The 22,986-nt window shown below is 39.1% G+C and overlaps 1 protein-coding gene across 4 annotated transcripts in view; it reads left to right on the forward strand.

Annotated features, from left to right (window-relative positions):
* NR3C2 (nuclear receptor subfamily 3 group C member 2) overlaps positions 1-22,986 on the forward strand; it is a 412,159-nt gene that overhangs the window by 263,828 nt on the left and 125,345 nt on the right. For all 4 annotated transcript variants that reach the window (XM_043484832.1, XM_043484841.1, XM_043484850.1 and 1 more), the window contains one exon: positions 11,784-11,900. In XM_043484832.1, coding sequence (XP_043340767.1) covers positions 11,784-11,900 — 117 coding nt within the window. The remainder of the gene's footprint in view (positions 1-11,783; positions 11,901-22,986) is intronic.

A 22,986-nucleotide genomic window follows, 5' to 3' on the forward strand; every position in this document is an offset into this window, starting at 1 on the left:
ACTGAACTGAACTGAACCGGAGAGTCGTCTGTTTTCTTTGCTTGCTGCTAAGTATCTGCTATCCTTACCAGGCAGAATGGAGTTCAGTCTCCCAGATTCACCTTTCATCTGCCCCCGAACATGTGTGCCTACTGAGTTTGGCTATTGAGTTATAACAGAAAACAGGCAGGGCAGATGAGGAACAATAGTTCAAGGGAGTTATAACTTTCCTGCATCTTACACAGCTGTTACAGTTTGGGGCATTGCTTGAGAATTCTTAGCTGAGTTGCAAACAGCTCAGAGAGTCCCGGCTTTTTGTCCTGTGCTGACCTTAAAGGATATAGTTCTCCATTCTCACATCCTTACCAGCCTGTAGAAAACATTAAGGCCTGAAGATGAGATCAGAGCTGAGCAGTATTTGTCCTGTCTCAAGTGGACACTTTTCATCTAGAAACCTTCCTAATTCAGTGGTCATATTTGCTCCAACAGGAAATTCTTTACTTACTTATATTTAACTAAGATTTGACTGTGTTTGTTCTTTGGATTTTCTCATGCCATTTTATTTTATTTTTTTTGAAAGACTGAGCTAACCAAATGAATGATGGATGATAGCTATCACCTTTGTATTCTGAGTCCTTACCTCAGGCCAGGCATTGCACTTCTTGTTTATGTATATTAATTTGAATACATCTAACAGCCTAGTAGGGCTTCCCAGGTGGTGCTAGTGGTGAAGAACCTGCCTGCCAGTGCTGGAGATGTAACAGACACAGGTTTGACCTGTGGGTCAGGAGGTCGCCTGGAGGAGGAAATGGCAACCTACTCCAGTATTCTTACCTGGAGAATTCTGTGGACAGAGGAGTCTAATGGGCTGTTACAGTCCATGGGGTTGCAAAAGAGGTGGATACAACTGAGTGGCTTAGCACAACAACCTACAAAGTAGGTATTTCTGTGCCCATTTCACAGGAATGAGCAATGAACCTCAGGACACTCAGGTTCGGAGCCGTTCAACTCTTTTTGGCAAAGAAGCTCATAGTTCCCTGTTGACTGAGGTAGGATTGGTACCCAGGTGTATCTGGTTATAAAGTCATCCTCTTTCCCCTGTGTCTTTTCCTTGCTGCCTTCCATGTTTCCACCTTTTCCATTCCAGCATCATTGATGTTTTGAGGCAAGATCCCTGTGTTATACAATCTGTATTTTCTCATAGAGGATCAGCCCAAGTATAACAAAAATTTGGTTCTTGATTTCAAAGTAATTGACAGTTTTAAAAGACACTGTATTGGGCTCGGTAGCTTTTTAAAGAATAAAATTTAAACAATGTTAAAAGCAATATCATGTACAGCACAGACTTTGGGACTCTGTGGGAGAAGGCAAGGGTGGGATGTTCTGAGAGAATAGCATTGAAACAAGTATACTATCAAGGGTGAAACAGATCACCAGCCCAGGTTGGCTGCATGAGACAAGTGCTCGGGGCTGGTGCACTGTGAAGACCCAGAGGGATGGGATGGGGAGGGAGGTGGGAGGGGGGTTCATGATGGGGAACACATGTAAATCCATGGCTGACTCATGTCAATGTATGGCAAAAACCACTACAATATTGTAAAGTAATTAGCCTCCAACTAATAAAAATAAGAAAAAAAAACTGGAAAAAAAGCACTATCATTGTTGAAAAAAGAATTATTCTACAATTAAAAGCAGTGTCATAGTTAAAAAAAAAAAAAACAGGAAAATTGATACTTTTTTAAATTTTTGAACTCAACTTTGGTTAAGTCTGTAAGTATTTCCCCTTTGATATGAGTACTTGTTTCCCTGTAAATTAATACTGTACTAACTGATCTTCCTGGTGCCCCATCCAAATTTACTCTAACCTTTGAGAACGGCTTCCTTTTCTCCTAAAAGTAACTACTCCCTCAGGCAGGAGGTACCTTGAACTGGTACACAGATAGATGAGTGGCTGAAGCTCCCTGAGCCCTGCTGGACAGAATTTCTTTCTTAAACAAGATGCTTTTACATCTAAATAACTCTGCAGTGGCTGTAATTTAAGGCAACCTAACCAATTTCAGTGTAGGGTGATGTGAGCCTTACAGGGACAGTGTTTAAGACTTAGGACACCAGGAAGGCACATGTATCTGGCTTGGGATTCTGACCCTGCTTTAAGCTGTTTCTGCCTTTCACAGAATCCTCTACTGCCTTCTTGCAAGCCCTCAGAGGTATTTTTCTAAACTCTTATGTGTGTAGAGGGGAAGTGTAGACTTCCCCTCTAAACTGTTATGTGTGAAAGGTATGGTGCTAGAGATGGGACAGAAATGATTTGTGTATTATATGGGTCTTTTGTAAACCAGTGCATTATAAGCCAGTAGGTCTTGTGTGAACATTCATTACTGCAGGTGTGTGTCTATATACAGCATTCCAAGTGAATGTAAAAGTTCTGTTTGTCAAGCGGGATACTGTTTGTACCGTATCTCTACTTTCTCAATTAGTATGAGACTAATACTCCATGATGTTTCTCGTAGAGTGCCTTAGTGCCTGCGGATGGATGTTCAGCCCATTTGTGTAAAAGTTTTACTTTAAAGGAATATTTTGGAATTTTTCAATCATATCCCATTTATTGTAAGCTTTTATTTCTCTCCATGTTGTGAAAATTGTGCATTATTTTTCCCTTTGGAGTATCTATTACAGTGTTTGCTACCAGGTAGCTAGACCAAACTTTCTCTAAATTTTTATGAGGAAAAATGATCCCTGCTAAGCTTTTAATTTATTTAGCTTCCATTTTGGGGGGTACAGACTCTTGAATATGTTTGCATATTAGGGTACTGACTTTGACAAAATAGGTTGTGGATTTCGGGACTTAGGGATGGAGTGGTCACTGGATTATCAGTTCAGTTCAGTTGCTCAGTTATGTCCGACTCTTTGTGACCCCATGAACTGCAGAACGCCAGGCCTCCCTGTTCATCACCAACTCCCGGAGTCCACCCAAACTCATGTCCATTGAGTGGGTGATGCCATCCAACCATCTCCTCCTCTGTCGTCCCCTTCTCCTCCTGCCCTCAATCTTTCCCAGCATCAGGGTCTTTTCAAATGAGTCAGCTCTTCGAATCAGGTGCCCAAAGTACTGGAGTTTCAGCTTCAGCATCAGTCCTTCCAGTGAACACCCAGGACTGATCTCCTTTAGGATGGACTGGTTGGATCTCCTAGCAGTCCAAGAGACTCTCAAGAGTCTTCTCCAACACCACAGTTCAAAAGCATCAATTCTTTGGCACTCAGCTTTCTTTATAGTCCAACTCTCACATCCATACATGACCACTGGAAAAACCATAGCCTTGACTAGATGGACCTTTGTTGGCAAAGTAATGTCTCTGCTTTTTAATATGCTGTCTAGGTTGGTCATAACTTTCCTTCCAAGGAGTGAGTTAATTTCATGGCTGCAATCACCATCTGCAGTGATTTTAGAGCCCAGAAAAATAAAGTCAGCCACTGTTTCCACTGTTTCCCCATCTGTTTGCCATGAAGTGATGGGACTGGATGTCATGATCTTAGTTTTCTGAATGTTGAGCTTTAAGCCAACTTTTTCGCTCTCCTCTTTCACTTTCATCAAGAGGCTCCTTAGTTCTTCTTCGCTTTCTGCCATAAGGGTGGTGTTATCTGCATATCTCAGGTTATTGATATTTCTCCCGGCAGTCTTGATTCCAGCTTGTGCTTCCGCCAGCCCAGCATTTCTCATGATGTACTCTGCATATAAGTGGATTATATTCTTTATTAAAATAGCCAGAGATGTTGATTTCTTTCTTAAAAAATACTTTAGTTGCTGGTAGCTTCTCAATAATATTTTGAAAATTTTAGCTATTTATAGAAAGGGCCCTCACCTTCATCCATTAAAATTTGTCCCCCAAAAAGCAATAATGTAAGTAGTTTAATACTGCTGAGAGGAAGTAATATGAAGGTTGAATCTTATGTTCACATCTCCCTTTATGGAGGTAGTCTTCAATGAGGTTCCTCATTTATTTCCAGCTCTTTGTGTTCTGACAAGAGGTAAGCTTAAAATTCCAGTCTCCCTTGTGCATGACTGGGGTCGTTGGACTAAATCTGAGCAGTGAAGAGTGAGTTGCCCACTCTAGGCTGGAGCGGTGGGTTTCCTAAGTCAGGCTCCACAGTTGCTCTGCCCTGACTCCCAGCAGCACTCACTGTAGCGGCTGTTCCCATCAGCCTGGGGCCCAGGGTGAGTACACCTGAACAGAATTCCCAGCCTGTCTGCTGATGCCTAGTTAACCTATACCAAAACCCAACTTTTAGCTGTGTTTTTTTTCCTCTGTTGCTTTTTTTCTTTTTCATTGATTTCTACACTATAATTTCACTCCTTCTATTTGATTTGCTTTTAGTTTTTATTTTTTCTAGTTTTTTAAGCAAGAATCTTCAATCATCAATTTTCAACCCTTCTCCTTTCCTAGTCTAAGTATATGAAGCTAAAAATTCTACAAGGACTGCTTAAATGTATTTTATAAGTTTTATGATGTTTTCATTATCATTCAGTTTGAAATCTTTACTAATTTCCCTCCTGATTTCTTCATTGACCCATAAATTTTTTAAAGTATGTTGCTTAATTATCAAGTATAGGACTTGTCTATGTATCATTTTGTTGTTTGATTTCTAATTTAGTTCCTTTGTGGCCAGCGAATATATTGTACATGATTTCAATCCTTTCAGAATTTTAGATTTGTTTTATAGCTCAGAATATGTCTGTCTCAGTGAATACTTCATGTGTACTTGAAAAGAACATGTGTATCGTTCAGTTATGGGATCTAAGTGTTAATTGATCCAAGATGTTTGAAAATCTCCTGTATCCTCACTAATTTTCTACATAGTGGTTATTCTATCAATTGCTGAGAGAGGGGTTTTTAAACCTCCAACTATGATTTTGGACTAAGGTTTATTTGCCTTAATCCTGACAATTTTCACCTGATGAATTTTGAAACTCTGTTGTTAAGTGCGTTGATATTAGGGCTGCTTATATCCCAGCTTAATAACTATGAGTGGTAGTTTTTTCTTTTGTGATTCTTTTCTCTTGAAGTCTACTTTGTCTGACTTTAATGTAGCCACATCAGCTTTCTTATGCTTACATTTTTTTCATTGTAAATGTATTTTCCATTTTTTAACATTCACCCTTTATGTACCTTTCTATTTAAAATGCATCATAACACACACTTAAGTACTGTCTTTTTTAAAAAATCCAGTCTCCCATCTTTGACTTTTAACTGGAGTGTTTGAACCATTTACATTTAGTATGACTGTTTCTGTACTTGAACTTCTCTCTCTGATCCTAGTGTTTGTTTTCTGTTTTCTCCTTTACTTGTTCCTCTTTTTTCTTTTCTCTCCTTTCTGGACTGAGTATTTTTAGTATGTCATTTTATATCTTTATTGTCCCTTAAACTATACTTGGTGTTTTTATTCTACTGGCTGCTCATGGTAGTATTTCTCAAACATTAATATACATCAGAATCACATGAAGGGTTATATAACACAGATTTCTAGGTCCCACTCCAAAATTTCTGAACTAGCAGGTCTAAAATTGGTTTTATGGATTTTAATTTCTGATAAATTATTAGGTAATGTTGATGCTGCTTGTCCAGGGCAAGAAAATCATTGCTTGAGGGATTACAAGATGTACTCTTAGCTTATCATTGTCTACCCTGCATAATTTATGCCATTTCAAGTACAATGTAAGAAACTTAGAGCAATAAAATTTCGTTTATATCTTTTCCTATACTTTGTGCTATGCTTTTAGATATTTTACTTATATACATTTTATAAATCCCATAATACACATTTACTTTGTTTCAAACAGTCATTTGACTTTCAAATTTAAGAAAAGAAAGAAAATTTCTCTAAAATTTAGCTGTGTGTCATTTCTAATTCTTTTCTGTACATCCAGATTTCAGATTTCTCTCTAATATCATTTCCCTTTAGCATATAACTTTCTTTTTTGTTTCTTATAATGTGACTCTATTATCAGCCAATTCTCTTAACTTTAGTTTATTCAAAAATGTCTTTATTTTACCTTCATTTTGAGGAATGTTTTCACTGGTGCTGCTGAATTTAAAAATAATTGTATGTTGTTATCTGGCCTTGATTGTTATAAAGAATCAGTTTTTACTCTTTCCTTTATTCTCCTTTACATGCTGTAATTGTTTGTTTGTTTTGCCTTGTTCTGGCTGCTTTTAAAATTTTTAAATATTTGTTTTTCACCAATTTAACTGTGTTGTACCTTAGTGGTTTTCTTTGTATTTATCTCTTGGGGCATTTGCTAAAATTGTTGTTTTAGTCAATTTGGAAATTTCTGTATATTATTTTCTGGCCTATTCTCTCCATTCTTTCTGGAACTCCTACTACAAGTATGTTAAATTACTTAATGCTCCCGCATAGGCCACAAGTACCTTGTTCTTTTATCTTTTAATTCTTTTTTCTTTGTGCTTTAATTTTTATGATTCTATTTATGTTTCTTTAATTTCACTGATTTTTGTGTCCAATATATTGTTAATTTCAACCCAAAATGTTTTGTCCTCAATAGTATATTTTACAGTTGTTTGATTTCAATTTGTTTTTATAGGTTCCAAATCTCTTGAGAGTTTCCATTTCTTTCCTTTCTTTTTTTCACATTTTCTTGTGTTGTCTAAAATACCCATTTAAAAATATCTGCTAGTTTCACACTCTGGATCATCTGTGAGTCTGTTTCTACTGACTCAGTTTTCTTTTGACCCTGGTTTGTATTTTTCTAGTAATTATTATTGTATTCTAGACATTCTGGAGACTCTAGGTTCTGTTATATTTCTCTGAAGAATATTGAGTTTTATTCTAGTAGTCAAATTACTGACAGATCATTTTGAACTTACAGGGCCTTTTCTGTATGCTTTTTTGGGGATGATCTGTTTTTGTTATACCTTTAACCCTAAAATTAATGCCTTAATCCTGGGATACATTATTTCCTTCTAAGGCAGGGACGTTCTAAAATTTCAATGGAAAGCTTAAGGAAATGGAAAGATTGAATCCTTCTAACTTATTGAGATTCAAACTCTTTCTCCTTGTGATTGATAGCTAAAATACCCTGCTCAACTGTTTCAAGCATTAAATTCTGGCGAGCAGATTGTTCACCACTGAGCCCTTGTCTGTTTTTAGCTGTTCCTAAAGTCCAATGGCAACCCACTCCAGTAATCTTGCTGGAAAATCCCATGGACGGAGGAGCCTGGTGGGCAGTAGTCCATGTGGTCGCGAAGAGTCGGACATGACTGAGCGACTTCACTTTCACTTTTCACTTTCATGCATTGGAGAAGGAAATAGCAACCCACTCCAGTGTTCTTGCCTGGAGAATCCCAGGGATGGCGCAGCCTGGTGGGCTGCTGTCTAGGGTTAGCACAGAGTCGGACACGACTGAAGAGACTTAGCAGCAAAGTCCCAAAGGGTCTTCCCTGGTGACTCAGCAGTGAAGAGTCTGCCTGTAATTCAGGAGACGCAGGAGATGTGGGTTTGATCCCTGGGTCAGGAAGATCCCTGGAGGAGGAAATGGCAACCCACTCCAGTACTCTTGCCTGGGAACTCCCATGGACAGAGGAGCCTGGCGGGCTACAGTCCATGGGGTTGCAAACAGTCAGACGTGACTGAAGCACCTGAGCAAGCATGCGCGCATTTACAGCGTCCCAAAGCCTATTCTCTGCCTTCTCTGGCAGTTAGGACTTAGGATTTTGCTTGGTTTCTATTCAGCCTCCCCTGAAGGACTTGAGTCCAAGACCCTCAGGAAGAAAATCCTGAAGGACATGAGGCAGTCTATGGTGTTCTCTTTGTTCTGCAGTCTTCTTCCAGCTTCTGCTTGCTTTTGGTTGCTCCACTGTGCCTTCACATCTGTTTTCTCCCCTTTTGTGGACAGTTATAATTGTCCTCTATAGGAGGTTTATCTGATTCAGGTTATCTGAAATGCTTCCCCTAATATATAAGTGGGATGAGAAATCTTTGTTTCCTTTACCACTAACATTTTTTATCCATGGGATTATTCCTGCGGCTATATATTCTGACTAAAACAGATCTATTGCATAGGGGCCATCTCAGAGAACCTTCAGTTGAAAGTAGTAGTGTCTGCTAGTACCGTTCTACCTCCTTAAGACATAACCTTCAGATGAACGTTTCTAAAATACAGCTCTGGACTTCACATCCTGTAAGCAAGAATCTCATCACCTGCTGAATAAAATGAGTTTCTCAACTTGCCATTCAAAGCCTCTACTGCCTGGCCTGTATTAACATTGTAGTAGAAAATTACTTACCTTCAAAAGCCTGGGCTATGACTTATTCTGCATTAGCAATTTTTATACCAGGAGAGCACAGTGTTTTTTAAAAGACCTGATCAAAAGTTTTTTAAGTCTTCTAAGTGCATTCTCTTATTTTCATTGTGGTTTTTTGGTTGTTTATTTTATCAGTATAGATTAATGGACGGGGCACATATTGCCTATTTGTGTAGGTGTGATTCAACTCATTCATGTTTACAGATTTAAAAATATAAATGACAGATAAAACTAGTGTGACATCCCCACATCTGGCCTTTAAACTCTCCCATCCTGTTTGGATGGGAGATGAATTGGTGATTGTGACCAATTTCAGATCAGTCAGTAGAAACCAGATACAATAATTCAGTGTATGTGGAAGGACTTATTTACAGCTCTTACAGTAACATGAATTTTTTAAAGGTGTTCATTAAAAAGAAATCCCCATAGTACAACCCTAACTCTTAAAAGTCTGTTTTTACAACAAAACAAAACAAAAAAAAAAAAAGTCTGTTTTTGAACACCCAGAAAGAGAAGTTTTCCAGGTATGTGTTGGACAGTGGCCATTTCCTATGCATTATTGTATGCTTACAGCTAAGAGACTTTGTCATATTTTATCATGGATTTTCAGAAATAGAAGGAACCATAGACCACTCCAACCCCTTATGCAAATATTTTATGGCCTTGCACACATAATAGGTTCCCAATAAATAATTGTTGAATTGAAACCAAAGTTACATTTAGTTATTTCTTTGGATATTGAAGTTTACTCAATTCAATGTACATTAGAGATGAAATTTCTGAATTTGTCTTTAATTTCACACCATGAAAAAAGGCACATATGCTGATTGCCAGTGGAAATACTGGGTGATAAAGTAAAGTATGCCTCATTCAAATAATGTTCCTTTGCTTATTCTTTCAAAAGAGCTTTCAGCATCCTGTTGGACCACCAATAAATTATATTTCAAAATCGACATTTAGAAAAGACTCTGCCCTTGGGACACAGGCAGCATTGTCCGAATCCTGCTTCCAATTCCACCTTTTGGGGAGGTCACCTGATCAGTTCTAGCATGAATTTCTTCTTGTGAACAATAGTAGTAATAACTGCCTTACCTATGTTGTAGGATTGTTGTACGACAGATAAAATGGTGCTATAATAGGCCTTAAAATTTTATTTTTTTGGTAACTTCTTAAGATATTGTGCAGCATTGTGAAATGTCATATTAATCGGTTCTAGTCTTTCCTGTGGGTATTGATTGCCTTTGTGTAAATATCTACACCTACCTATAGTGACTAAGAGTCTTTCATTTTTTTAAGAAGTCATTAGATTATTGTAATGATGGAGTTTCATTTCTTCCCTTTGATAGATTTCCCTATTCTATTACTGTTCTTTTATTGTGATCATCATTACTAAAATTTACCATAATGTTACTGAGAATGAGCTCTGGATTATTTTAATACCATTAGCAATACACATTATATCTATTGAGTACTTCCTGTAATTTGCTTAGTAGTTATCAGCCAAGGGAATGTGATGGTACTGGGTTGAAGGGGGTTTTGGAGCCTGTTTCCTGCTTTACAGTCATCAGTGAGACTCCGTTTGCTTAGTCTGCATGTTTTCAGAGCCCCATGACTTAGTCCTCACACCTCTTCCCTTTCCAGTCTCTGTATGATCTCATCCAGTCTCATAGCTTAAAATAATGACCACAAGCTGATTACATCTCCAGCCCAGACCTCTGCTGAGCTCCAGCTCTCTCTATCTAACTGTCCCCCTACCCCGCCCCATCCTTCCACTGACATACCTCTCAGGTGTCTCAAGCTTAGCATGTCCAAGACCAAGCCAGAGTAATCCCCCCTAAACCATGGCTCTTAACTGTCTGCCTCATTTTAATTTACAGCAGTTCCATTCTTCTGTTTGTTCAGCCCAAGAATCTTAATGCTTCTTTAGATCCCCTTGTTCTCAGATCTCTCAGCAGATTCTAGCAGCTCTACCTTCAGAGTGTATCTTGGACCTGACCACTTCTCATCGCTACTCCCCCATCATCTTCCCCTGAAATATAGGGACAGCCTGCTACCCAGTCCCTCTGATGCTGTCCTCAGTCCATTTCAGTTGGTTCCTTACACAGTGGCCAGAACAATCCTATTACACATGAATCACACCAACTCATTTCTCATCTCAGAGCCCTTGAAACCAGTGGTTTCCTGTCTCAATGAGTCAATGTCTTGAACATGGTTTATAAGGCCTCACATGGTCTGACTGAGGTTAGCTCTTTTTCCTCATCCCCTTGTAATGTTCACTGATTCTTTTCACCTTTCACACTTGGCTGTTCCTTAAACATGCTAGGTGTCCTCCTGCCGCTGTCAACCCTCTTTTGCTTTTCCCTCTTTCCTACTATATTTTCTCCCCAAGATGTCCACACAGTTAGCACCTTCCTTTTCTTCAGACCTTTATATTAAAGTTGCTCTCCAATGGGGTTCTGCCTTCATTCTTTCTAAAATGTCAACACCCTCCTCACCTCCGTCACGTTCTATGCCCTTGCCTTCATTTTTCTCCTGAGCACCTATTCCTGTCCAGCAGTTGACCATTGTACCTAATTACTTTGTCTGTTGACTGTCTTTCCCTCATTAAAAGGTCACAAGAGTGGAGACTTTTGTCTGTCTTTTTCATTGCTGTCTCTAACAGAGCTGATCTCTAGTGGAGGTTCAGTAAATATTGTATATTAATTTGGATATGTAAATGAATAATAGAGCTAGGGTACAGTTTAGCATTTTGCCAGTAGATGCCACTTTCCAAGCATATTCCACATCTGAATTATTTTGGTGCCAGTTTGACTTGCAAAATGAAATTGTTCTGCATTTCTAGTTAAATGGTTTGAAAGTCTTCCCATTGAAATGACATGTATAAATGGGAGCAGGCAGAGAAGCTTAAAGAGCAGCAGCAGCTGGGAGTTTGGGATGAGCAGATGTAAACTAGTGTATGTAGGAAGGATGAACAACAAGGTCTACTGCCTAGTGCAGAGAACTGTATTCAGTATCCAGTGATAAACCATAATGGAAAAGATTGTGAAAAGAATGTATATAGATTTATAGCTGAATCACTTTGCTGTACACTTAAAACTAACACAACATTGTAAATTAACTATGCTTCAATAAAGTACACTTTTTAAAAAAGCTGAAGCAAGGCCTTTGTTTAGTTTGGTGCTGGGTGATGTCTAGATGAAATGTGCACCGTCTCCTGAAAGGGCGCATGCCAATAAATTCAAACAGTGGGGAGTGCAGCTCTATTTCTTTGGAAACCTGTTGGAAGTAAACATAGTTTTAAGCTTATCATCTGCAACCTAAAATCTCAACTGTATTCATCTGACCATTCCTGTGCCTATAGTATTCGCAGATCATGTTTCTCTTCTACTTTTTTGACAAAGAGATTTTAAGGCAGGAAAGAGCATGTTTCATTATCTGATTATAGTAGTCTTTATTTTAACAATTATTCTTTATTATTTTATTCAGGGCAACACAACTATTTGTGTGCGGGAAGAAATGACTGCATAATTGATAAGATTCGGCGGAAGAATTGTCCTGCCTGCAGACTTCAGAAGTGTCTTCAAGCAGGAATGAATTTAGGAGGTAAGGTCTGTGGGTATTAGTTTAATAAGAACTGTTAATATGTAATGTAGCACTGCGAGACTGTGTATTCCCAAAATTGAAGGTGCAGCTAACATGAAGCAAAGATTTTTAAAAATCTAGTAAATTCTATATTCATGCTAAAACATTTTAGGACAAAAATATTTCTTAGAAGCCATTAAAAACAAGTATGTGGCTATGGTCATAGTGAAGTTTTCAACTCTTGAGTTTGCTAAGGTTTCAAGAACTGGGTGCATAAACAAAACCAAAACAAAAATGAATGACATTTTGTATAAAACTGTAGCTAATAGTTTTTATTACCATGTCTGTTTAGAAATAAGACCTATTTGTGCTGACATTAGCCAGATAGGAATATATTGCTAACTCTAGGAGTAAATGTAGTAAAGGAAGACCTGTATGAAAAAAAAATTTTTTTAATGTTAACAGAAGTTCACCAAAAGAGTGGGGGAGGTAAAGACTTCTAACACAGAAGTATACAATGTCCATGGATGGGAAGATTCAACATCCTGATGGTATCAGTTTTCTCTAAGTTAATTTATGAATATAATATAAGTCTAACAAAAATACCACTTGGCGATTCTAGGTTCTTAAAGAACAGCCAGCAGAATTCTGGAAATGGAGTATATAATGAGGACAACTAGCTCTGCCACATAGTAAAACATGTGACAGCTACAGTAATTAAAATGGTCTATGTATTTGTTTATTGGTTGTCAGATCAGCAGAAAGTCAAGAAATGAATTCAAATAATGTAAGAAGTTTGTTTATAATAAAGGTGGCATTTCAGATCAGTTGGGAAAGGATAGATTAGTTGATAGGAATTATTGTGACAACTAGGAAACAAGAAAATTAAATCCAAATTCTTAACAATCCTCCAAGATAAATTTTGCTCTTTCAAAGATTTAAACTTTGAAATATAACACAGAAGGACTAAAGGATTTTTTTAATATTCTTCAAGTGGAATATTATTTTATACTTTTAAAGTATGAAATAAACCCAGAAGCTATAAGAGAAAAGAATTGAGAAAATAAACCCTACTTACAAATCAATATCACCATAAAGACAAATAAAAAAAACTGGGGGAAAATATTTGCGGCTTATAGACAAATGGTTTATTTCTCACGTAGATAAAGCACTTCTGTAATTCCATAAGATAAAGAAACCAACTCATTAGAAAAATGAGAATGAGCAGAATAAGAATATGAATAAAATATTCATAGGTAAAAGAATAATAAAAGAAATGCAGTTGGTTCTTGAAACACATGAAGAGATTTTCAATCTAAACCCAGTAAGAGAAATATTAAATTTAAAATGTGATATATAATTTCTTACAAATGGCAAAGAGAAAACATTTTTCTAATATATTGTTTGAGTACAGAAATAAAAGTGAAAATAAATGCTAATCTCGTGCATTTTAGGTGGAAGTAGAAATTTATATAACCCCTATGGAGAGCAGTTTAGCTATTTCAATTAAATGTTAAAAGGCACATACGCTTTGACTCATCAATTCCACTTTTAGGAATTTATCCTAAGTATGTTCTGGCAAAGTAAGAAGTGATATATGCATAATATGTCCAGTGTAGCCATGTTAAATATCAGACATACACTATTTATCTGTTCAAAGTTGATTAAATAAATTGCAGAATACTCTTCAGACACTAATAAGAATAAAGGGAGCTCTATATGGACTGATTATCAAAAATAACTCTTTAGTGAAAAAATCAGTTTGCAAAATAGTATGATTTGTATATTACATGTTGTATATCTGCTTTCAAAAAAAAGAATATATATATTGTGTAGCACATTTCTGGAATGATATACAAGAAGAAAGAAATGGTGGCTAGCTTAATAGAAAGGAGCAGATAGCTGGGAGGCAAGGATAGGAAGGAAAATAATTGTCACTGTCTATTCTTCTGCGCCTTTGAATTTTGTATTGGATTAATGTGTCTATTGTGTACTCCAGTTACCTACTTAAAAAAAGTAATCCAAAAAAGAAGCACATGTTTTAGATTCCATAGATATGCATTAGTATATGATATTTGTTTTTCTCCTTCTGACTTCTCTCTATATGACAGACTCTGGGTCCATCCACATCACAACAAATGACCCAATTTCATTCCTTTATGTGGCTGTAATATCCTATTGTATGTATATACCACGTCTTTTTTATCCATTCATCTGTTGATGGACATTTAGCTTGCTCCCATGTCCTGGCTTTAATAGTGCTGCAGTGAACGTTAGGGTACATATGTCTTTTTGGTACAGATGAACCTATTTGCAGGGCAGGAATAGAGATGCAGACATGAATAACAGATGTGTGGACACAGGGGAAAGGGGAGGGTGGGATAATTTGGGAGATTAGGATTGACATATATACATGATCTCCATATAGTCAAGGCTATGGTCTTCCCAGTGGTCATGTATGGTTCTGAGAGCTGGACCATAAAGAAGGCAGAGGGCCATAGAATTGATGCCTTCAGACTGTGGTGTTGGAGAAGACTCCTGAGAGTCCCTTGGACAGCAGGGAGATCCAACCAGTCAATTTTAAAAGAAATCAACCCTGAATACTCATTGGAGAGATTGATGCTGAAGCTGAAGCTCCAGTATTTTGGTCACCTGATGCAAACAGCTGACTCATTGGAAAAGTCCCAGATGCTGTGAAAGATTGAGGGCAGAAGAAGAAGAGGGCACCAGAGGATGAGATGGCCAGATGGCATCACCAATGCAATGGACATGAACTTGGGCCCACTTTGGGAGATGGTGAGAGGCAGAGCAGCCTGGCGTGCTATAGTCCATGGGATTGCAAAGAGTCAGACACAACTGGGCGACTGAACAACAACAATAGCATATACACCATTGTGTGGGAAATAGGTAGCTAGTGGGAACATGCCGTATAGCACAGGAAGCTCAACTCAGTGCTCTGTGATGACACAGATGGGTAGGATGGCAAGGATGGTGGACGGGAGGCTCAGGAGAGAGGGGATATATGGATACATATAGCTGATTCACTCCATTGTACAGCAGATATTAATACAACTTTGTAAAGCAATTATATTCCAATAAATAAAAAGACAAAAGAGACCTCATTCTCTGCTGTGATGAATGAACCAACTGGCTGACTAGTTAGGCCTGGGGAGGAACACGGCTGCACATAGAGCAGAGCAACCCTTGGGAATCAAGAGGAGGATGAGCCGCGGCCAGCCAGAACTGCTCCTGTGAGAGCCTCCTGGGTGTCCTGACCTCAGCCAGAGCAGCCCACGCTGGTCCAGAGGGCAGGCTCTGGAGCCACGCTGCCTGGTGAGACCCCTTGATCTGCCGCTTCCTGGCCTGTAACCTCAAAGGCAGGCTGCCACCTTTCCGTGCTCCTGTTTCCTTCAGCTCGCCCTGATCAACATACCTACCTCCCAGGCTGTCATGAGAAGTAGATTAGTCAGTGTAGTGACCTTCAGTACATGTCGCTGGAGTGATCACTCACTGCACACCCCATAGCACTTTCACACATGATCTGAGGGACATGCCTGCCCGATGTGTCGGTGATGTCCGGGCAAATTAAGAAACTTGCCCCAAGACGCCACAGCCAGTGAAACGATGAAGCTACATCTTGGATCTCCAGATTCCTGGTCTGGAGTGTCTACTCTCTTCTCTAATATCCCAGTCAATGCAGATGTGGTGAGAAAGATCACCTTGTGAAGCCCATGAGCAAGAATCTGGCAAGATATCAGTAATTTAAAATCTAAATGGCACCAGGGTATAGCTGTGGGTCAGAAAATGAACTCAAAGTCAGTTTTTGTAAAATCTGCCATCTGAGTTTAAGTGCACTCTGCTGAAGTATGTGTATCCTTGTGTAATTTTTGTACAACTATATAAATCTTATATATTTACATATTCTATATGTGTATGCATATGGGGCTTCCCAGGTGGCGCTAGGGGTAAAGAACCCTCCTGCTAATGCAGGAGACATAAGAGATGTAGGTTCAGTCCCTGGGTTGGGAAGATCCCCTGGAGAAAGGCATGGCAACCCTCTCCAGTATTCTTGTCTGGAGAATCCCACAGACAGAGGAGCCTGGCAGTCTTTGTAGTCCATAGGGTTGCAAAGAGAGTCAGACACAACTGAAGTGACTTAGCATGCGCTACACACACACACACACACACACACACACACACACACACACACACACGTACACAGTTTAGTATAAATACTGTATAATCACACTTTATAAAGTACCATTACTGGGACTTCCCTGGTGGTCCAGTGGTTAAAACTTTGCCTTCCAGTGCTGGGTGTATAGGTTAGATCCCTGGTGTGGGAGCTAAGATGCTATATGCCTCGGGGGCATAAAACAAAATTATAAAACTGAAGCAGTACTGTAACAAATTCAATAAAGAATTTAAAAATGGTCCACATCAAAAAAATCTTTTAAAAAATACCATTACCATTGGTTACTATAAAATGCTAGGAAATAGCGATACTTATAATCCTTATCTTATAGGGCTGTGTAGCCCATGATTAACTGAGTCCATACATTACCTCTAGAACAGTTTCTCAGTCTCTGCTCTGTTGACACTGGGGCCAGAGAGATCTTTGTTGGGCTTCCCTGATACCTCAGCTGGTAAAGAATCTGCCTGCAATGAAGAAGACGCCATGGTTTGATCCCTGGGTTGGAAAGACCCCCTGGAGAAGGGATAGGCTACCCGCTCCAGTATTCTTGGGCTTCCTGGCGGCTCAGATGGTAAAGAATTCACTTTCAAGGCAGGAGACCTGAGTTCAATCCCTGGGTTGGGAAGATCCCCTGGAGGAGGGAATGGCAGCCTCCTCCAGTATGCTTGCCTGGAGAATCCCCATGGACAGAGGAGCCTAGCAGGCTACAGTCCATGGGGTTGCAAAGAGTTGGACACGACTGAGTGACTTAGCACGGCACATCACAGATCTTTGTTCTGGGGCCCATCTGTGTGCTGTAGGGTGTTTATCGGTATCCGTCATCACTACCTATCAGATGCCAGCCTAGCTGTCCCCGCGCCCTCACTGTGACAACCATAAATATTTCCAAACTTTGCTAAATATCCCCTGGGTGGCATTGAAACCATTGGTTTGCCAGTAATAGTAAATAATTGTGAGCTGCTTAACTGTGAGGTATTTTCTGCTAGAATATATATTCCATCAGAGGGAGACATTTGGCCTGTTTTGTCTGTTGCTTTATCACCAGTGACTAAAGCAGTGCCTGGCACAAAGTAGCTGTTCAGTAGTTGTTTGCTGAGTGAACACATGATTAACTGGCATTTTTAAGGGTTCTGTGTGTGAGCATTCTCCTAAGCCCTTTATATGTGTCAAACCTCACATCGCATTATGGGGTCATACTGTTAATCTGCCTGTTTTATTTTATTTTTAAATTGATTTTCATTGGAGTATGGTTGCTTTCCAATGTCATGTTAGTTTTTACAGTACAGCAGAATGAACCAGCTGTATATACACATACAGCCCCTCCCTTTTGGACTTCCTAAGGAGTGAGTTCATGGAGGCCCACGGAAGCTGAAGAGCTGGCCCAAGGCCCCAGTGCCAGGGAGTGGCAGCGCCAGAACCGAAATCTCTGTTCCTGGCACAAAAGCTCGTATCCAGCATCACTCTTCTGTGTGACATGGGCCCCTGTTTATAGGCTGACACTTAAAAATAGCCCTGCTTATCTCTTAACGGCAGCTGTGGCACCAGGCCTCTTACTTGAGTCTGGGACGGTCTCTAGCTGAGGCTTGGCACAGTACACAATTCAGGTTCACCCACCTTTGTTGTTGGTTTCTGTATATGTGCAGGAGAGGTTCTATGGATTTCGGTAAAACATTTTCCTAGAGAAAAAGCTTACCTTGAATCCTCAGGTCATTGAAAGTCGTAAGTCGAAAATAGAATGGAAATTAATATTCATAAGAGTAGTACTTTCTTTAGGTTCAAGTTATAATATAACTCCTTCTGGTTCCTGGGTTAAATAATTAACTTTTACTAATGATCCAGTTGATGTAACATACATTGCCATTTTTCTTTTATTACTTATTTAGAAGCCTTGCTTTCTGTTTCAGTGTGGGCAAAAAGAAATGTGAACAATTTTATTATTTTAAAAGAGATAATACTATAAAATAGTATTAAATAGATAAAATAGATTAAAAAGTTTAATAGATAAATAATAAAATTGATTTTAAAAGTTTAATCTCTTAGTATGAAGCGGTTTTTAAAATGAAATATGTGAATTAAATAAAAACCTATTATACATTGTTCCAGTCTCACCCCTGTTTTCCTAACAGAGCAGGCCTGCTGGGTCTCTCTTTATTCACCCTTCTTTCCTGTTACCTCTCTTGGGAGATAAGGCAGATGCAACCTCATATGAAACTTGGAAGACATTTTCTCTAGTGGATGATTGTGACCCCAGGAACAAAATTAGTCATTCTCCTTCTAAAGATGGGGCTTCCCTGGTGGCTCAGATGGTAAAGAATCTGCTTGCAATGCAGGAGACTGGGGTTCTATCCCTGGGTCAGAAAGGTCCCCTGGGGAAGGCCTGGCTACCCACTCCAGTATTCTTGGAGTATCCAGAATTCCATGGACAAAGGAGGCTGGTGGGCTACAGCCCACGGGGTCGCAAAGAGTTGGACATGACTGAGCTACTAACACTTTATAACACACTTCTAAAGGCATTGATAGTTCAAAATACTTCAGAATTTCTTTTTCCTGTATCCTATCAGCTGGTTAGCTTGTAATCCTAACCATGTCCCCAAACAGCCTCTCTGTTGGAAGGAAGGAGGAAGAATGAGTAGGCTTATATTTATCAGAAACCAAAGCCATTAAATGTGCCTCTTCCCCTTTCTCTGGATCCACTTCCTTCCTCTTATTACAAGCTCTATCCCTTTTCTTTAAAAATCCTGCTGATGTTTATGCTGCCTGCAAAGGAGAATAGAAGAAAATGTAAGAATATTAACAGAGAAATGGAAAGAAAAATAACAGGTTTTCTGCCCCCAGGCTGGGCCACACACTCTTCTTTAGCCCCTAAGAGTAGATCTCAAAAAGGTGAGGTTCTGGTTCCATGAGAATTTACTGTTTTGCATAGCCTCCTCCTAAGAAATCCATCACTTTGCTTTTACTGCTAGTGATCGAAAGAGGATGATTTATGTGTGTTTTCGAGCTGCCCCAAAATATATAAAGCATGGCATTAAGGCTCCGTGGCCCTCAGACCAGGAATGAGTCCTTTGGGTGTTTCTAACTTGACTGCACTCTGGCTGTAAAAGATAGAGGGGATCTTGGAGGTTTTCTTCTCCCAGTCCTCCACTCACAGGTGAGGAACTTGGAATCCAAGATGATATCATCGGTGACTTGAGAAATGCAACCTAAGGATTCCAATGCAGTTGTCTTTCCTCTTTTTCAAGCCACCACCCTGATTCATTTTTCATCATCTGTGCTAAAGCCCAGTTTCATATTCCTTTAATGAAGACTCTAAAATATTCAAAAAAAAATAAATAAATAAAATAAAATATTCAAATATTGCTTCCTGGAGCTTTGAGAATGTAAATTTCACAGATCACGGGATAGTCCCATTTCTGTTTTCAATTTACTTGCAAGGCTACCTGCATCCATCATTTTACTTGGTTGAGCAGGAGCCCTTAAAGGGCTGCTGTCTCAGTTCCACCTTTTCGTCTTGGAATGGAGCATGTCACATGAAAAGAGAAAAGACCCTCAGACACAGCGAGCAGTACAAACAGCAGTTCTCATGGTTGCTTTTTTGAAGGCTGGAAAGAAAGCAGCTAGGTGAGAAAGAAAGGGAGACATGAGGTTAATTCTGAAACGGATACTCTTATATTCCTGATGAGAATGGAACCACAGAGAGGAAAATATTTAAATTAAAATCCATCCACATAATGCAATATTAATCAGGCAATAAAATTATGGTTATGAAAATTCATAACAAAATAAAATACTTTCTGCACAAAAGTAATAATGAAAAATGAGTATGCAAAATGATTTAGGTTCCTATTAAGTGATTAACAGATCTATAGGAAAAGATTTGCATGAGTCAGGAGACTAGGAGGAAATGGAAGGATACGAAAAGCGCTTATATTTTTGAAGTAAAGTGACAGATAAGGTTTTTCTTGTCTCTTTTCTAGTTTATCAACCCTGATGAACATGTTCTGCGATAAAATGTTTTAAAAATAGCTTTCACAATTTGAACTAGAAAGAAGGGAAACAAGATTAATTGTGCTACTGAGCAGAAGAGGTAGAGAATTCGACATACAGAGTGAGTATCAGGAAGGAGGTAAAAAGGAGAGAGGAAAAAAAAATACCTAGAGACATCAGTAAGTCTTCCGCTGGGAAATGCTTTGAAAACTGAAAGGGAAAAGTGAGTGAAAAACAAAAGTCCCAGAGACCAAAGAATGGCAGAGCCGTGACTGACACGGGAAGTCCTGAGAGAGAGATCTTTTTACTTGAAGAAAATTGGCTTTATCTGCCAGCAGCTTGCTCCAGCTAGCTCATCTGGTCACCTGCAAAATTCACACACAGTGCAGGTCTGGGGAGAGAAATCACAGGATCAATGCCAGTGAGAGAGAAGGTTTAATATCTGAAATCCAATAAGAAAAACAATTTTTGTATCTTTAAGGGTCTCCTGAGGCCGGATAGGCAGTAGTCTGTAGAAGTTTAGAAAGCCCAAGTGTACCGAGTTTTATGAAGAAATACCATTCCTTAGGTTTTTTTTCCCTTTCCGTTCCTCTTGCTTGTAAACAGTAAGAATTTCAGTGGGACTTTTCAGCAGAAAAGTGGAGAGGAAAATGACACATTTCTATAAATCAGTGAAAGTATGGTTTCTGAACCTTCATATATGAGTTAAGCCTTACTCATTGTCATAGTAATACAACTTGAATTAAACAACTGGTATTTTTACCTTGTGAAATTTCCATAGGAGAGTTTAGGATCAGTTCTGAAACAGGCAGCATTTCAAGATTTACTCTCTTTCTTCAAATCTAAGGCATTTTTTTTCTTGTAGGTTTTTAACTGATGTGGTTACAATTTGTAATTAATATGTACATTTAATTTTTATTAGTTCCCTTCAAAACTCTAATTAAATTGGAATCTGAAAAAGAACAGACATGTATATTTGTATAACTAAATCACTTTGATGTATACTTGAAACTAGCACAACATTGTAAATTCAATATAAAATAAAAATTTTTTTAGAAAGGAAGAAAAACATCAAAGCTAAGCAAAGGGGGGGAAATTGATGTCTTATTTTGTGACTGATAGTGTCTTAAAATAGAAGCAATTCAGACATTCAGTGTAAATGCTCATCCCTCCCAAGAATATATATACTTATAGGTGCTCACTTGAGCCTTGTTGAGCTTACCCAAGAAGGTTGCTTATCTTGGGTCTTTTTAAATATTAAATCCAGGGATGTGGGAAACCTTCCACTGGGTATACATGTGTGCTCAGTCATGTCTGACTCTCTTGAGATCCCATAGACTGTAGCCCGCTGTCCATGGGATTCTCCAGGCAAGAATACTGGAGTGGGTTGCCTTGTCCTTCTCCAGGGGATCTTCCAGCCCAGGAGCTGAACCCTCGTCTCTTGTGTCTCCTGCATTGGCAGGAGGGTTCTTTACCATTAGTACCACTTGGGAAGCCCAGATGCCCATTTTTGCTTTCATTTCCTTTTTCACTTGCAGTCTGTCCTGGTAGGTCATCATCCCAGTCATACTTAATGGGCCAGTGGGCCTGAGAGCTTAACCTGTCTACCTTTGGGGCCCAGGGTATCTTACGTTTGTGGTTTCAACAGGTCTGAGTCAGAACTCCTTCTGAGAAGCGTCTCGGATATGCAGGTCTCTTTACGCTGGTCCACAGCAGCCCTACAGTCGCCCACACTCACCCATGTTTTCTGAAATACAGTTGTTTTCCTAACACTCTGGTAAAATAGTGGAGATTTTGTTTTCTTTTTGTTGCGTTCAGGGTGTTTTATATTATTGTTATACTCTTTCGAGTTATCTCAGATGATGGAGTTTTATTATAAAAATATTGCTGGTTTCATGTTTAGTCTTTGGGAAACACGGGGATGTCATTTAGGAGACAATAGGTTTCCAGTTTTTAGAACTTTCTCTGTTCGATTGTTTTCCTGTTTTACCAGCTTCTTTCTGCCATGCTCTCTCCTCCCTCCCTTGTTTGCTTTTTTTATTTCACTACCCCTGTTTCTACTTACCGCCTTCTCTCTCTTGTCAGCTTCATTGACACCTGAGTATTTTGTACTCAAAATTCCCCAAAGAAGGCCCGGCCAGCAGGTTGGTCTCCATGCAGAACAGAGCTTCTCACCGGGTTGAGACGAAGACAAAGAGCGGCCTTTGACCCTGCTGCCCCACCTTCCCCAGCCTGGCATGGCCAGTTACAGGTCGCTAGGGTCCAAAGCCTGACAAACTGTGACAAGGAGCCTTTTGATCCCATTTTTCAAAAAGGAAAGTAAGTGTAGCTAGCAATCCGAGTACTATGGAAGCAATACAGGCTCCCAGACATTACAATGATCTCAAACCATAGCACTTTTTCCAACACCCTGAATTTATTCTGAGCTATCTATATATTTAGAAGTAAAAAGTGTCCATTTTAGAAAACGGATGGACAAAACGAAGTAATAGCTTTCTATGCTTCTTGAAACAGAACTGCTAGTGCTTTATTTTGGAGTTTAAGACTTTTTGAATGGCTTCTTTGAAAACACACAAACCAAGACATAACACAAAAAGCATAAATAAAACAAATCTTAACTGTTTTAAATCATTCAGTGTGTAAGATGGGTATTGCCTTATAGAATACATCTCTAAATCTGAACTATTCTCTGCCCCTAAATGCCAGTCTTTAGAATATCAGGTGAGCTCTGGGCTCATGGGAGAGTAGGGGTAGAGATAATTTGGAAAGAGGGACAATCCACTTAAAACCAAGGGTCATAGGTTGTCTGCACTCAGTCATCTTAGAAAGAGCTGAACTATCATGCTAGGTAAATAAAGTCCCACCTATTCTGTAGGTATCATCTACCTCACAGACTGATTTCTCAAAGTTGCAATCACTGATTTCATT

The sequence above is a fragment of the Cervus canadensis genome, chromosome 1 (genome assembly GCF_019320065.1).
Source record: "Cervus canadensis isolate Bull #8, Minnesota chromosome 1, ASM1932006v1, whole genome shotgun sequence".
Classification (NCBI taxonomy): Eukaryota; Metazoa; Chordata; class Mammalia; order Artiodactyla; family Cervidae; genus Cervus; species Cervus canadensis.